Below are 17,159 nucleotides of genomic sequence, written 5' to 3'. Positions count from 1 at the left end.
TACTCATTGTGATAAATTTGTGTTGCCTGTTTCTTCTTTTTTTGACAAACTGACATGACCTGACGACTTGTTTTTAATAAATCCCCAAGACCAGGCTTTCATCCTAAATTCTTAACTGAAGAGAAAATTGTCTCCCTGCCAGTGAAATCTAGACTAAAGTCTCATAATCTAATGATGAGATGCATCAAAGTTTGATTTCGATCTTTGACATGACCTTAGTCAATATTGAAGATAGCAAGGTTATATTTTTACAGAATGTCTTTCACATTATGTAGGTTTTTACAGACAAGGTCACAAATGTCACCTAACATCTTTTCAGTTTTAATGGCGAGTAAATTACCACCAGATTCTCATTATTTGGTGAACTATCACTTTAACTCAGCAGTGTTCATATACAGTTTATTGACTACCTTTATTCTCAATGGAGCCCTTAAACAAGTCACTTTGTCATCTCAAACACATCTGTACATAAATAAACATCCACAGAACAAAAACACAATTTTGTCATGTATCTGCCCTCATGTCCTCTCAAATCTGCTGATTATGTCCACAAATGTGTAAATGTTGAATGACCATCAGGGCTGGTAGTCAATTGTATAAACTGTTTTGTGATACCACCCCATTTTATTTTTTATCAGTCATATTTTGGAGCTTGACAGTCACTCTGACATAAGGTGGAGGAAACAATGGCTGTGTCTGAAAGCCTTGATGCCTTCATTCCAAGGCACATCCGAATCCAATGTTAGGTTTACTTCCCGTCTCCTGGGATACCTTCATTGTCCTGTCCCAAAATTCTATGTGTGGGTGTGCACGGAGAATGTGTTTGGTTGAGCCTGGCCAATAAGCGGCTAGAACACAAATTTAGTGTAAATAACTTTTACTTTTTACACCTTTTAGCAAGAAATTAGTGTTGTAGTTTTCCAATATGGGATTAGTTATCACAAAGGCACTCTCTGTTTATATTTCAAACAGAATTGCATTACGCTGCCTATGAAGGCTGTCCGAATGTGTTTCTCAGAGTTGCTTTCATGCCTCCGAAGTCATTGCCTCATGAGGCCGCGAGGCAACAAGTCAGCCACCTTTGCTTTCGAACAGAGCCAATGACAGATTTTTTCTGACAAAGCGCACAGTTTCTGCTGTGTTGATTTGTCGCTGATCAATATGTATATTCTGCATCAGATGTCGGCTCTCGCAGGTAGGGCGCACAGAAAAGTGCGTTCGGTTAACTTCAGTAGTGTTTATGCGTCATTCTGTCTCAGTCCATCAGCAAAAGAAACTTGTAAACACGCTCGAGGCCACAACCGCTACGATTGTTGCCAGGTTGCCATGGTAACGACGGCACGCAGCATCGTTTCCCAGGCTGACGGGTGCACCGGCAGAACACCGGAGCAGCGGCATTTGATAGGAGGTCGCCCTCTTCTCCGGACGGTCCGGACTGGAGCCGTCGCTGGGCCGCTGTCCGTTGTAGAGCACGAGTCGTCCGTGAATGTCCTGCTCCATCCGAAAGAGCTCGTGCTCTGTGTGTGGAAGGCGGATGCCCAGCGCTGCGCAGCCATTGGTTGGAGTGACGTCCTGAACCACGCCCACCTGCCAGGAGCCCCGAGTGCCGCACTCGTCCCTGTTAAAGTTGTTGAGAAGTGATGTTGTTGTGACGTCCATGGGGGTAACTCGCATGTGATTAACTGCGATACAATTAAAAACAAAAGTAAATGGTAATTTATGGCAAACAAATATTTCACTTTGGCAATTTCATGAAAATAATCAAAATAGTCTTAAAGTAGGCTTTTGTTGTCATCCAGACATGTTTTGAGGTTTCAAGAGATTTTTTACAGGTAAAAATCAAGCGTGCCGCACAAGCCCTGAAAAGTGAAGCCAAAACGTCTCGAGTGCCCCCCAGTGACTGGTCCCAGTGTAGGTCATAAACCCCACCTCCCCCATGTTATTCAATGGGACTTCAGACCAACTAAACAATTTAATTACACTTCCAATATCTTTTTTCCGAAGCGGAAACACTGGCGGCTTCACTTTTCACCAATGGAAGAGAGTGAGGGGGCGTCGTTCATCATTTTTTCCAGTCTATTGTAAAAATGAGTGCGCCTTTAAAGACAATTAAAGAGTAAAGACAAGTAAAGAGCTGTAAATTCAGTCTTACCTTCAAATACAAACTCTGTGGCACCCATGACACGTAGAGACAGATGTCCACCGCTGTATTGGCCTCTGGCGTAAATGCTGAACGCGGGGTGTTTGCAGAGCGGGTCAGAAAAGTGATGATAATTTCCTTCCCATGTGTTGTTATTGTCGTGGAATATAAAGTGTCGGGTGAGAAAGAGAACCTCCGGCCGGACTTCACAGCGCTGAGAGACCCAGTGGCCGTGCAGATGTACCGCGAGGTCTGGCTGCAGAGGGAGAACAGGAGGGTGAAATTCATCCGAACGGCTGATGAGGCGGCAGTCCAAGCAGCTGTGCTCGTGATTCTGGAGAACAGATATTACATTTTATTAGATTATTACATAGGAGCCAATTTAAAACAGATTAAACACTCATTGTTTATTGATAGATTAACCATCTCCTTAAGCAAAGAATTGAACTATTTTGTTTTAAAAGGTCATTTAAGAAAACAAATGTCTTTATCCAATTAATTAAACTAATTTAATCTTGTCTTTAAGGCCCAGTAAACGTGTCTATACATTTGCATTTATTGAACTCAAATTGAAGGAGGTGAATGAGACAACCCACAAACATTTGTTTGTTCTCACTTTAAATATTAAGTTGGTTACCTGGTTGCCTTAAAATAATCATAGATGAAGCTCATGAGATCCCGGATGAAAAAAGTGCACTAAAATATACTTTAAGTACACTTAAAGGTGGGGTATCACATTTTGAAAAAAGCTAAAGGTAGCCGACTAGCAATAAAATCACGATCCCACCCTCAAGTCAAATCGCCATCCAAAGTCACGCCTCTTTCAAAACACATGAACACGCACAGATCAGACGGTCACATCTCATGTCTCATTCAGCAGTGAGAAAACTTTGCAGTACAAAGTCGAATAACACTTCCAAAATAACCAACATAAACAACTGGTTTACCTCAGAATTAGTTTAAGCACACGTTCGGTTGTGTAGACGTAGTAACTATATCGTTACGCTAATCCGTAAACGAACACCAATTTCATAAGCAACACAATGTTTCATCAAAGTAGAATATCTGAATCCATCTCAATACAAACATATCTGATGTTCATTTGGGTTTTTGCTCTTGCTGATCCAGGCAGTTTTTGCTGTTGTTGTTATAAAAGATGTCTTTCGTTTTGTGGCTCCTATGCAGTTTGTCAATTCAGCAGAAAAGTTTGCCATTCTCGCTGTTTACAGGCAGGAGGTGAGCGCACGTGAACGCGCCGATGACGTATGGTGTCTGCGTGGACTAGCTGCACGGTGGGCATTCAAATTACGCTTACAGATGAGGGACAAAAAAGGCAATATCCGTTCGGACCGAAATCTATGATTGGTTAAATATTTTTTGGTCCTACGCCTTTCACAGATTACCTAAATTTCAACAAATACATTTAAACAACTTAACATAGTTATTGCTATCAGGATGTGAGGAGACTTTTAACCAGCACTATTAAAATGTATCTGAATCAAATGAGATACCTTACCTTTAAATGTACTTTTTTACACACTAATTTTGTAACAAACAAACAAACAAAAAATGTCTTTAGTGCCTCTTGAGATAAACTTCAGAACATCTTAAGTGTACTCAACTGTGTTATTATGAGACAAAATCAATTAGTTTGTAGTATACATTTTCCAAGTGCGTTTTGTTGCACTTACAAGACACTAAAAAATCCTAAAACATGCAGTGTAGCAGAAAATTGCAAAAATAAAAAATAAAAAAATCATTGTGGAAATTTTTTATAAATGAGTAGAAGCTTTGACAGGCAGTTATACACTGTAAGCAAGATTTCTGAATATGAAACAATCTGCTGCAACTAAATCTTCAGGTTTATAAATTACGTTTTTAAATAATGTAATATGATAAATACACTAAGATCAATTCTTAAAGGAAATGTGAAAAAAAAAAAAAACTTAAAACAAGACCCAAAGAAACCACTTCTGATACTAAAATCCAACAATAATAAGACATAAAGCTGACTGATGATTAAAAAATTAAAGAGTTATCACATCTGTCAGGTTAAATAAGAAGAAATGTTTCTCATCACATGGCCAGTTTTTGCTTGAGGGTTTTTTGTCTGCTCTTATGGGCTGAATGTGATCTGCGGCTTATTATTTAATACTTTTGTTTTAAATAAAGTCTTTTGTGGCTAAATTTCCAAACCAATTTTAAGCACATGTTTCAACTTCTTTTCATAGGAAACACATTTTTATGAGCTTATAAACGTCTCAAATTATACTTCAGTTGAAGTGTCTACTTAAAATCAGCTACATATGTGTGCTGGATTTTAGTTGTGTATCCTCACATTTATGTTTTCAGAGACAATGTGAATCAGTGCTTAGGGGAAAGGGTTGTTAAACTTCTTTTAAAAACAATAAAGACTATGAGATCAAAGTCTCACAATTTCATGCCATGCTGATGACTCATGCAAAGGTTTTGATGTGAAATTGAACCTGCTGCTCTTTAAGGACTGGAATTGCTCGTGATTCTGAATTCTGGGAACGCCACATCAATCACTCATTGTGATACTGAGAGCTTGAATCTGGAACTTAAAAAAACTCCCTAAAACAAACTCCTTATATGTCAATGAAACCTTTGTCATTCGAGCTTATTTCATGTATCTCTGAGATCAAAGATTTATCAGTTCCAAATTCCATTATATAATGCAAGTACATGGTGTTGAAATACAAAACATAAGGTGAAAACATGAGAGTGCTCAGTATGTTTGCATACTCCACTGACTCTTGACTTTTCCTCTGATGCAGTATTTACTCTTGAGTTCAGCAACACTGTTTCCTTTAAAATGAGGTTTCGTTTATTTCAATGCCAGGATGGAGATCAAAGGAGGCCATCATAATTTATTATTAGTATTATTATTGTGACCTCTTCTAAACTGCTAAGCAGAAACATAAACATTTCACATCACATCCTGTGTGTAGTGATGGAGAACAAGAGAGCCTTCTCGAACCATCTGAGATGTAAACAAGCAAGAGAGGAGAGATCCACCCCTAACCCTTAAAATAAATGAACACTTTAGCTCGATACTATAAACCCAACACTTCATAAATCTGTCAGGCATGTGTCACCTCATCCTCTCACACCAAATGAGAAACAACTTGACGGTTGTCTAAAAACATCTGTGTGCTTAACCAAAACCAACTTTAAAACACTGTTTTAGGTACACTTTATAGTTGGAAAAAACATAAAAATTACTTCAATTGGTAACACTTAAAAAAATAAAGTTTTATCAACTTTTGGTCAAAATTTCTCACTTTAGGTAAAAAAAATTAAGGTAAAAAACATAAAAAAGTTACTGTAACTGGTACCACCTAAAAAAAACTTAAAGTGAGAAAAATAAAGTATGAGGGGTTTCCAATTAAAGTATTTTTTAGTTACTCCTTTCACTTTTTCAAAGCATTGCAGAGATTTTCACCCTTATTCACCCTTTTGCTCCTGGTAACATTACACATTGTACTATTTTCATTTCCAAGTCACTTTAAATAAAAATGTAAAGTAGTAAAAAGAAACACTTGCCTAAAATATTTCTCATGATCGTACAAACCTCTTGATACACTCAATGTTAAAAAAAGATCCCTAAATGTTATTGGGGCTGTACCCTTTTAAAAATTAAAACTTTGCACATAAAGAGTTCATATTAGCACCTTTTTATAGTATTTGTACTAATGGTACTGCCACAGTGACAGCTTGGGATCAATTATAGACCATATTGTTTCTGCAGTGTATGATTAGCTTAAAATAAGTGGGAAAACATATTTTTGTTTGCACAAAATTAACTGTGCAAACATATTACACTGTAAAAAGTAAAAATATGGATCACTTAAAAATTGCTTTAGTTAGTAACACCAAAACAATGTAAGTTTATTCGAGTGACAATTTCACTTTAAGTGAACTGAAGTAACTTTTTGAGTTGATCCAACTTTTCACTTTCTACAGTGTACACTGTAAAAATGCAGCATTTTTGTCAAATCAGCATGTATTTTTATGTTACTTTAACTTAACAAATTAAGTTAAAATTTTTTAACTTGTTTTTTATAATTTATGTCAACTAAGTCAAAACTTACTTAAAATAGCAGGTTGATTTGACTTTATGCTGCATTTTTATACGGTGTACTTAAAAATGGATATAAAATTCCCCCCCCCGGACAGGGGATAAAAATGAATGTTTGAGCTAATTTAATTTTAAAATACCTTGTACTACTAGGGCTGTAACAATAAATCGCGTGTCCCGTTAAAAATGCCTGTCTGAAATCGATTCTGAATCACAAGGCTGCGATTTTTTGTTTCATGCACAGCTTGTGCGTGTACTACGACAATTAATCAGTAGGAAGTCCTTATCAATCTAAAAAAGGGTGGCCATTCGTGCCCGTTCCACCGGACACGTCCCAATTATTTTTCGGGTGCGTTCTCTGGATGTCGCGTTGGTCGACCGCATACGTCATCAAGGTTTAATATTTCAGGTTCAATTTCAGAAAAGCGACCGTTACATTTCAACGTAAGAATGAAACTACAATGATTGTATGTCTTTAAAGAAATACATCTTAATTTTGTACTGTAATGTATTTTAACTGAAATGTGAGAACCTCGATGAAGTATGCGGTCGAGCAACGCGACTTCCGGAGAACGCACCCGAAAACATGTTCGGGACATGTCCGGTGGAACTGGCACGAATGGCCACCCTAATCTTAAATCATTATGAGTCTGAGTCATTTATAACGTGCATTTAAAAAACCAACACCTGTTAAAAAACTTTCAAAATATTCTTTATTATCATGAAAATACCTGAAACAATTTAAAGAACAGCGATATAAATATTCTTATAGACATTTCCTGGAATAGCGTTTGTAATGCTGCTTCTTCTGTGGCACAAAGGGCACAAGAGCGCCCCCTGGCTTTGGGATGTCGGGATTTCACCGTAATACATTGAGAAAACGCGCATTTGCACGATTAATCGCTACAGCCCTACCTTGTACTGACATATTGCAATATCAGTGCCATTGTTTTGTCTTAAGATGCACACCAGTATAGTTTTTTGTAAAGTCTGTAAAAACTTCTTAAATGTCCTAAAATAACTAAGGCCTAACTTTAGTCCTGGATTAATCTAAACCCTGTATGCGAAAACCGCCCCTAAGAGTTCAGAATAGATAGAATAAAATCATAGGGTAAAACCTGTAGTGATCAAATGTCAAAATTGGGTGACCAATAAATTCTCTATTTTCTGTATTTGTGTTGAGTGAGATCATCTGCACTGACGTTACCTTGGTGTTCTGAAGTGCGGGCTGGTAACTGGAGGGTCGGTAAAACATCCTTTCCTCTGGTTCTGTGTGTATGTCACCCAGGTAAAGCTCCTCCACCAGATGATCCGGATTCCGGTTCAGGTAGCGCTTCTCCACGCGCAATAACTGCAGCTCGTGCATGGCAACGTTCAGGCTGCCATCCTCGCGCCATAGATCGTAACTCACGTTCGGCATCCATGTGTCAAAGTTCCTCAAGTCCCCGGAGCTGCGCTTCAGCCTTTCACTGAGCTCTCTGGCCACGGCCGCTGAGTGACAGACCACCTGGGTGCGGTGGATCTGATAATCGGCTTCGGTGCCGCCACGCACGATCCACGATGCTTGGCGGAGACGCAAGCGGCCGCGCGTCACCAGCGTGTATGTTGGGCGCGTGCAGTGATTGTCGGCGTAGTAGAACTGGTGCGTCTGAAATGAGTTGTTGAGGAAGAATCGGTACGAGCGCGTGATGAACTCTGGACCGGGCCGAACCTCACAGCTGCAGGGGTTAACACACAGAGAAGCTATCATGAACTCTTGGTAACACTGTATGAGTAAATGAGAAACTGATGTTTGGTGTTACAACATGTTAGCACTAACTTGAAATGAAAAATCATATTAATGTTGATAATGTGATCCATCTGTCGCCACCTTTACAGGGAGTTCATGAACCAGTGACTGTCAGCGGTCATTAAAATCAAATCACTACAGCATTTTCCTTATGTACTTTTTGTATTGGCCATTTGCCATTGATTCCTATAGCTTACACACTATAGCAGAACTAGAGTCTCCATTACAACCTCATAATCAATTCCCATTATAACCATTAAAATTTCTGTGATGTACAGAACAAAAGTAAAGTTTATTTAATCGCATGAGTCAGAATCACAGCTGGTAGAGACCCAGTGGCCCTGAATGTTCGGTGGCATCTGGATGGAGACGCGAGCGCTGTTATGCATGTGCTTCAGCATCAGGTGACACGCCGGATCAGTGGAGGGAAGCTGAAGGCCATCATTGAAATGCAGTGAGGAAGAATCCACCCAACCTGAGAGAAACCACAGGAAAAGATTAAAGGCATAGTTCAGCCAAAAATGAAATTAAACGCATGATTTACTCACCCCCAAGCTGTCCGAGATGCATATGCCTATAATTTTTCAGACAAACACATTTTCAGTTATTTTAGAAAATGTACTAGATCTTTCAGTTAAAATGTTAAGAAATGGGGTCCACCTCCTTCAAGTCCAAAAAATGTGCATCCATCCTTCACACTCCAGCGGGATAAACAAAGGCTTTCTGAGGGTAATCCGTGCAAGTTGTCATAGAAATATATTCATATTTAAAACTTTATAAACAAAAATAACTAGCTTTCAGTAACACCGCCATCTTACATGCATCCACATTCAGATGATAGTGTATGCATTAAGGGATTGTGCACACCAAAACTTGAAAACGCTGCTGAAAACGTCTGGACAACGCCGAATGGCAGCTGTTTTTTCAGCTGAGTGCCAGCTTTCTTCAGCTAAGCGCTTTGGTAGCTGTGATACTTTAGCTGTGAGCCGGTTGGTGGCTGTGGGAATGCCCCGCCCCTCCCCCACAGTGATTGGACAACCGTGTGAGAACTGACATTGACGAGCGGCGCTTTTCACCCAAAGTTGAATATTTTTCAACTCTTGGCGCTCAGTTAAGAAAACCACGAGTGCTGGTTAAGAAAACCGCTAGCTGCTGGCTTATTAAACGCTGCGCTTCCATTGGAAACAATTGAAAACATGCGCCGGCCGCGGGCGTAAAAGCTTTGGTGTGCACGCCCCCTAACACTGCGTACACTGTAACTCTGCACGGATTACCCTCAGAATGCCTTTGCTTATCCCCCTAGAGCTGTTTGGATTACCTTTGTGAAGAATGGATGCACATTTGTGGACTTGAAGGAGGTGGACCCCATATCTTAACATTTTAACAATTGAAAGATCTACACTGTAGTACATTTTCTAAAAGAACTAAAAAAGGGTTTGTTTGTATCAATACATATGGATTTTAAATCCACTCCAAACATTTTTAAGCAAATGCTGTAAATGACACCTAGTTAGTTTAAGACACAGTAAAACAACTGTATTTTATTATTTGGTCACATTTCAGCCTGAAGGGAAATATTTTTTTTAAAGGAACAGTATGTAAGAAATTTATATCAATTAATCATAAAATGGCATGTCATGTTGTGTATTGGCCACCAGTTGTGTGATTGCAGTACCAGTTTTAGCCACAAATTTTGTGATTGCAGTACCAGTTTTGACCACAACCCTACATACTGTTCCTTTAAATATGGGCCCATATTTGTTTTTAGATGTGGTTCAAAAGGATGTAGAGAAAGAAACATTTAGAACAGTTGAGTAAAGCTCTTTAATGAATGTGGGAACAAACTCGCAATTTGGGCAAAGATTTATTTCTTATTTTTATGCAATGACACTTGGAGATAATAAAGCCCAGCGCTGGAATAACAATACATTTTTGATCAGTGATCAGGGTCACATACGGCCACCACGTGAAATGAGAAAACCTTGAAGAGCTGAAGAATTGTAGGACTAAATCTTTGAAAATGAAAAATGTTGTGACTAAGCCTCAGTTATAAGTAAAAAATGTAGATCAGCATTTCAGACATTAAAACAAATGTTTTTCATTTAGGGGTGGTTTCCCGCACACGGTTTAGATCCAGGACTAGGTCTTATTAGGTCATTTAAGAAGTTTTTACCTACAAACTTTACAAAAAACACTACAGGTGTGCATCTTAAGAAAAAACAATGTCACCGATATGTTAAAATTAAACAGAACAAGGTGTCAGGAATCGCATGGCGAGTGAACCCAAGTGCAGATGATATTGGGGTTAACAAACGCTTTATTTTCACAATGACACAAAACAAAAGCCCACAATGGGGCGAACAACATAAAACAAGATATTGAACACTAAACTTGACACTAGCCTTTAACACTAGACTACAAACCAAGACTTACATACAGGCAATACGAAATGAACAAGCACAATAATAATAATAATAATACCTTACATTTATATAGCGCTTTTCTTAGTACTCAAAGCGATTTACATATGAACAGGGGGAATCTCCTCAACCACCACCAATGTGCAGCATCCACCTGGATGATGCGACAGCAGCCATATTGCGCCAGAACGCCCACCACACACCAGCTTATTAGTGGAGAGGAGACAGAGTTATATAGCCAATTAGGCCAATGGGCAAGTTTGGCCAGGGCACACCCCTACTCTTTTTCGAAGGACATCCTGGGATTTTTAATGACCGAAGGATGGTGCTTTTTGACAGTATAGTGTCCCCATTACTATACTGGGGTGTTAGGACCCACACAGACCACAGGGTGAGCACCCCCTGCTGGTCTCACTAACACCTCTACCAGCAGCAACCTGGTTTTCCCAGGTGGTCTCCCATCCAAGTACTGACCAAGCTCAGCCCTGCTTAGCTTCTGTGGACAAGCTGTCTTGGGCTACAGGGTGATATGGCTACACAAGACAACAAACACAAGGGCTTTAAATAAGGGAGTAAATCAAGAGGGGAACAAGTGACGGGAGCCGTTTCTCAATATGCGTTCTTGTCTGTACTTGCGTTCTTGTGGACTTGTGAAACGTCATCAGTCACGGCCCAAGTACTGTTCCAATTCAAAGTTCACATCAAGCCCAAGTTCACATAAAATCCCCGGATGTGTTCTTGATCCGCCCATTTTATCGAGGATGAATCAGAGGAGACTTGTGTGGACTTATAGCTGCGTCCGAAAACTCAAGGCATTGACTCGTTGCCTCGCTGCCTCATGAGGAAATGACTTCGGAGGCATGAAGGCAGCTCAGAGAAAGACTTTCGGACACACTTCAAAGGCAGCGTGTTTGAAATATAAACAGAGAGCGCCTTTGTGATAACTAATCACATATTTGAAAACTACAATACTAATTTCTCGCTAGAAATTCAATGAAAAAGTGTAAAATATGACTTTTATTTACACTAAATTTGTGCTCCAGTCGCGTCCTTGGCCCCCATTTTATTTTTTCGAACTCGACCAGGCTCGACCAATCACATTCTTATTGTACGCCCACGCATAGGTATCTCAGGAGACAGAAAGTAACATTGAATTGTTTTCGGACGCAGCCTATGACAGCGAAGTTTCCCAGAATGCATTTCGTGTCAGGAGTTCGTTCTTCCGAGTCTGAACTTGCAAGTTCGAACTACGAAGGACACAAGTCCGAGTTTGCCGTACTTGGTATTGAGAAACGGCAAGGGATCAAACAATCAAAACCAATGAGAATGACAAGGGAGCGGGATAAAAGAGACGAATGGGGAAAACACATGGCCTGTTATCATCAAACCATGGCCACGTGTTCCCACACAGAACATGATACTGTCAGAACCCTGTCAATTTAAACTAGACATTAAAACAAGAAAACATTCTGACAAGATCCTGACAAAAAGTGTTTTTAAATTAAATCAGCTCAAACATGCATTTTAGTCTTGGAATAGGATGGATAAGCCCTGTCTGGGAAATCACACCAAAAACTTTCAAAAAGTCTAAAACCTCTATATCGTCACAAGATGAAAACAAAACACTGGTTCTCATTCACTAGTTTTCATGAACAAATCATGATAAAAAAAAAACGTTGAGCTCGTTTTTTGAGGTCGACAGCTTATAAAAACTTATTTACAGATTAAACTTAAAAACAAAACAATACCTAAAAGCTGCTGTGTGACAATATGTACAGCTAACAAGACAAAAAACCCATAAATACGTTTTTGTAAGCTGTCGACCTCAAAAAACGAGCGTTTAAAACACAAAAGTGGAAACAGGCAACTTTTCATAGTACTCATATTAATAAAACTGCGTCCACTAGGGGAAACATAGTCGACTTTTTTCTCCTTAAAGGCTGAGTTTTACGGCTCGACAGCTTATAAAAACTGATTTCTGGGTGCTTTGGTTTGTTAGCTGTACATATTGTCACACAGCAGCTTTTAGGCATTATTCTGTTTTTTGTTATAAGCCAGAAATGACAAGGAGGCGGCTTCTCGCAATACAAAGTCATGGAGACGGTTGGATTGCGTTCCCCCCCAGTGGGCGTGGTTTTCAAATTTGCATAACTGCGCTCTGTCTCTATGGGCTTTTGATATCACTGCCGTAAAGCAATGTGTCGTAAAGCTTCTTGAGGCGTGATATTTTAATTCAAATGTATATTAGCCTATGACGAACATGCGAGGGCTGAATTTGGATCTGTTTCTTGCAATCGTATGATTTTTAAAGATGTGGATTACAGCAAATGAATAAAAGTAAATTTCTTTGTGAATTTATGTTGTATTTTGGTGTAATTGTTGCTTAGAAGTAATAATAACGTATTGCATAGAAGACACGTATTGCTAAAGAGAAAACACATTTTTATGTGTCATGGCAAACTAAATAAAAAAAGTTAAATAAATACAGAAATGTTATTTATTTAAAAGTTTTAAAATCTTCCATATTGTGAAATTATCTGAATATCATAATCATTTCATTAGGTAAATCGATAAACTGTCTTAAATAAATAAGTCAGAAAATATGATTGAAAACATATCATTAATATGAGTAAGAAACGTCAATGCCCGCGATTTTAATATTTATGAATAGGAATAACTTACGTACAAATGTGTACGTTTGTAAAGCTATAAATACATAAATGATTTACGTATGAGTCCTGTCAAAACGTCGATATTATACGTTTCAGTGTGTTTTAAACGTAAGTAAATGTACGTATGGTACAACCACACTTAAACGTAAAAATACACATGTATTCTCATGAGATCACTTTGGAAGTGTACAGTTGTACAGTTTAATTTTTGCATCTTGAAATAAATATGTTTTATGTTCTGTATTACTCTGTGTTGTGTTTGTTTCCTTTTTAAAAGATAATGGAGACTTTAAATCTCCTTTATAAAAGCTTTACAAAGCATAAATAATCCTTACTTTAGATGAGCTCACAAAAATAGTTAACTGACCACTTCTAAATTTTTTGAAGTAATCATGAATTACAGTAGGAATATGTGTTAATGAAGCATTTATTAACAAACTGACTAACTTATTATACGTCTAAATAATAAGATGTTTAAATGAATGTTTAAATAGTTTATTAATCATTTATTTACACTTCCTAAATGATCTTGTGGACCACTGACAACATCTTAGTGACTGATCTGTAAATAGTGTGGTGCTTGTTTTGGAAATGGTTAATTGATCATTAATAAAGTATGAAAAGAAAATTGTTAAACACATTATATATATGCTTATAAATCAAGAATAATAAATAAATCAAGAATATAAATCATTAATAAACTACTTACTAATGTCTATTAATGTTTAATAAATGAAGAATTGACTATTTAGTAATGCTTAACTAATGCTTTAATAATGCTTCAAAGTGTGCAGTTATTATAAAGTGTTACCGCTCTCTTTAGTGGAGGACATGACTTCCTTTACTACTGAAGTTCACTTGGTGTTCATAATTGTCATTTACTGTATATAAAATCTTGTTGTACTTTATATAACAAGATGTAATGAAAGGTATTCATGACTGACTCTGTCAATCAATAAATGAACTTATGTTTTCAACAAACATATATCTTTATTATAGCGGAGAGAAATATAATGAGTTGAATGTGGTGCATAGACACAAAAGCTTGTGAAAGTAAAAGCACAAAAAACCTGCCACCTTTAATTTTAAAATACTGGCATGATGGTTTTACATAGCTATTAAAGTATCAATACAAAAACAATACCATAAAAATGAAGATGAATGCTCTTTTCCTACGAACCGTAATTTTTAAATGATTGAAATTAGGGATGCATCGATATATCAGTATCGGCAGATGGCAGTAAATGTTTCCTACTATTGGACATCACAGAAATTTTTGTAGAGGTTTTTAATAAAAATGGACAGAAAAACGCATCAGAACTCATGTTAAGCGATTAGTTTTGACAATGACAACAGAATTGCAGTTTGTACGCTCTGCACTTCTAGGACTTCAAGACATAATAATTTAAAACAAGGAGTAATAAAACGCAGAACTATCGATATAGGCAGATATACTAAGTAATGGAACATCTGTATCGGCATGTAAGTTTTGTATCAGTCCATCCCTATTTGAAATGTAATATTAGCTGTAAGTGTGTGTGAGTTAGCAGGTTTTAAAACAAGGCCTGTTCAACGCAAATGCTTTTCTGAAGTTATTATTGCAACCACCCACAACACCCTAACAACCCACTGACATCCATTTATTTGCATAATCAGTAAGTTTTGAGCGTGTGAACATAAGTTCGATTTCAGAAAATATTTTGTATGGTTTTATTTCTCTTTTTACATTAATTCATGACAAATCTATTTTGCCGTAAATGTTTCAGCCGCAGTGAAGCGGTCAGTCACAGAACTCTTCAGACCCGACCACAAACAACATTTCCAGTTGGCCTGAACCCACGAGTGAAGTCACAGATCTGGGCCCACTTACAAACACACAAAGATCCAAGCAAAATTCCATCTCAAAGCGTTTTAACCACACAACTCCACAGTATGTTCAGCGTCTGACGGGCGTTTCTTTCGGAAAACAAACTCTCATTAATTCCCATTATATACACAACTTTAAACACTTCAATAGACATATAATGGAGAAAATCTGTTTGATGGGTTACAGGCTTAAGTAACATTCTTTGAACACACTTTAATTTTAAACAGACTCTAAACACACATGTATTTAGTGTTAAAAATATAATTCGGAGGGTGCGTAAATGTTGGAATTTCAAAGCAAAATTGAACAACATACTTGGAGCTGTGCTGAAGATTTACCCTAAATAATGACTTGAGTAGAAATGTGCTGCACAAGACATGAAATGAATCTCTAAAGATAAACGCTTTCTGCTAAAGAAATCTGCTGTTGAAGAAAGAAAGTCTGGAAAGAGCAAGACAGGCGTGAATGATGACAGAATAGTTATTTTTGGTTTGATTTAAAAAAGGTTTGGAGTCAATGGAAGTTTATCTCCACGTGAGGTTGATGTTTTGGCTTCTCTTTGACCTCTTTGAGGTTTCCCCCAAAAACATACAGCAGACTCTAAACTGCCTCGCCGGCTGCTGGGAAAAGCTGCTATAATCCACCACTTAATTCAATGTTACATTCATTCAAAAACACTGCGAGCTGCTAAAAGATACTTTTATCTGAAAGCTTCTTTTAAAACATCAACTTCAACTGATGAATGCGATAAAATTTAGCTCAAAGTCATCTTTAAACTAAATAAAAATTATTAGAAACTACATTTCCATTGTTGTATTTTAAGTTGTAGTTCTGCTTCTTTAATGTTGGTTTGTGACGTAAAGCAATGTAATTTTTTACTCTGCGAGTTCCATATAATGTAAAAATAAAGTTTGTTAACAATTGCAGCATTCCTCCTCTTGAAAACTGATAAATAATCTGATATTTATATTTAATAAAAAGAAATAAACAGTATTTTAAAGCAGTTTAAGCGGTTGTTTTTCTTACTGCTATCAATAAACTCACCAAATGCCATCAGCACCAATATCACAGATACGGCCATCGCAAAAGAGATTCTCGACCAGCGCATCTCTCGAAAGCTTCACCTTTATCCTGAACTTTACCAATCACTGAGACAGAACTGCACAGAGATCCATCTGAACCGTACAGACAAGACTGAGGCGTCACATTTCAAAAGCTCACATTAATCTTCAGATCTGTAGCTCTTCCCACAAAGCGTGGAGCAATCCCTGAAAAATCATAACAAAGATCTCACAGGAATCTGCATCAGGATTTCGTGAGCTATACAGAAATGTGTATCCTTCACACTGGAGAGAGAGAGAGAGAGAGAGAGAGAGAGAGAGAGAGAGAGAGAGAGAGAGACTGGGTGGGTGAGTGGGTGGGGTTTGAGGGGCGTGGACTGAGTTCTATTATTGAAATGTGAACTTTAGTTTGGCCAAGACATCAACTGAACACTAATCTCCCAGTAGTTAAAGCTCATCTTATTGCCATGACAGTAGACCTATAAGTTTATGCTCTAAAAATAAACAGGTAAATATTGTTTAATATTGTAAAACTGATTTATCTTTTATAAAAAAAATATAAAGCAGGACCTTAAATGGATAACTCCCTCTTATTTTACAACCACATTTATATAGAGAGATTTTTCATTATTCAATCAAAGCAAGTCCTGATATTCTTTTCTGTTTCACTAACACACAAATCAAATTCTACAGTGCACAGATGTGTTTCAGCAGGAATCGGTTTTAATGTTCAGTGTTTGTAAGTGATTTGATGTTTGTGATGTTGAGACCGACACAGTGTTAAAAACACAAGAGGCCTTAAAACGGCTGACTGCTTTTAGTTCTCTCATTTCAAAAGAACTTTAATCTGTCGATTTGGCCACAGTCAGACTGGATTTAAGTGGGAGTTAAAAGACCCTCCTCTCTCTCTTTCTCTTTCTCTCTCTCTCTCTCTCTCTCTGCCCTGGCACCCGAAAGCACTTGGAAACAGTGATGGAGAACAAAGCTTCAGATGTGGTGACTTCATACAGATCTGTTTCTTTCTCAAAGACTCTTCATTGGTTCTGTCTGCATTGTTCTTAAACTTAATGCTGCCTGGAAAACAGTTAGTGAAACGGCACTCGTGCAA

The 17,159-nt window shown here is 37.8% G+C and overlaps 1 protein-coding gene across 1 annotated transcript; it reads right to left on the bottom strand.

The window, feature by feature from the left end:
- Window positions 1–300: 300 nt before the first annotated feature.
- Window positions 301–16,319, bottom strand: LOC129441524 (protein APCDD1). The gene is made up of 5 exons (XM_073871846.1): window positions 16,035–16,319; window positions 8,351–8,506; window positions 7,450–7,985; window positions 2,153–2,474; window positions 301–1,682 (listed from the first exon to the last, which is right to left on the bottom strand). Exons 1-5 carry the CDS (start codon window positions 16,096–16,098, stop codon window positions 1,264–1,266), a joined length of 1,497 nt encoding a protein of 498 aa, XP_073727947.1. The 5' UTR covers window positions 16,099–16,319; the 3' UTR covers window positions 301–1,263.
- Between the last annotated feature and the right edge of the window lie 840 nt (window positions 16,320–17,159).

Source organism: Misgurnus anguillicaudatus, chromosome 2, assembly GCF_027580225.2.
Source record: "Misgurnus anguillicaudatus chromosome 2, ASM2758022v2, whole genome shotgun sequence".
Taxonomy (NCBI): domain Eukaryota; kingdom Metazoa; phylum Chordata; class Actinopteri; order Cypriniformes; family Cobitidae; genus Misgurnus; species Misgurnus anguillicaudatus.
This window is presented reverse-complemented; position numbering and strand designations above follow the sequence as displayed.

Coding starts and splice junctions, on each gene's coding strand:
- LOC129441524 (XM_073871846.1), bottom strand. CDS start 16,098: ATGCGCTGGTCGAGAATCTCTTTTGCGATGGCCGTATCTGTGATATTG. Junction 2,475..7,449: donor CCGCACTTCAGAACACCAAG/GTAACGTCAGTG, acceptor TCTGTTCTCCAG/AATCACGAGCACAGCTGCTT. Junction 1,683..2,152: donor CACAGAGTTTGTATTTGAAG/GTAAGACTGAAT, acceptor ATTGTATCGCAG/TTAATCACATGCGAGTTACC.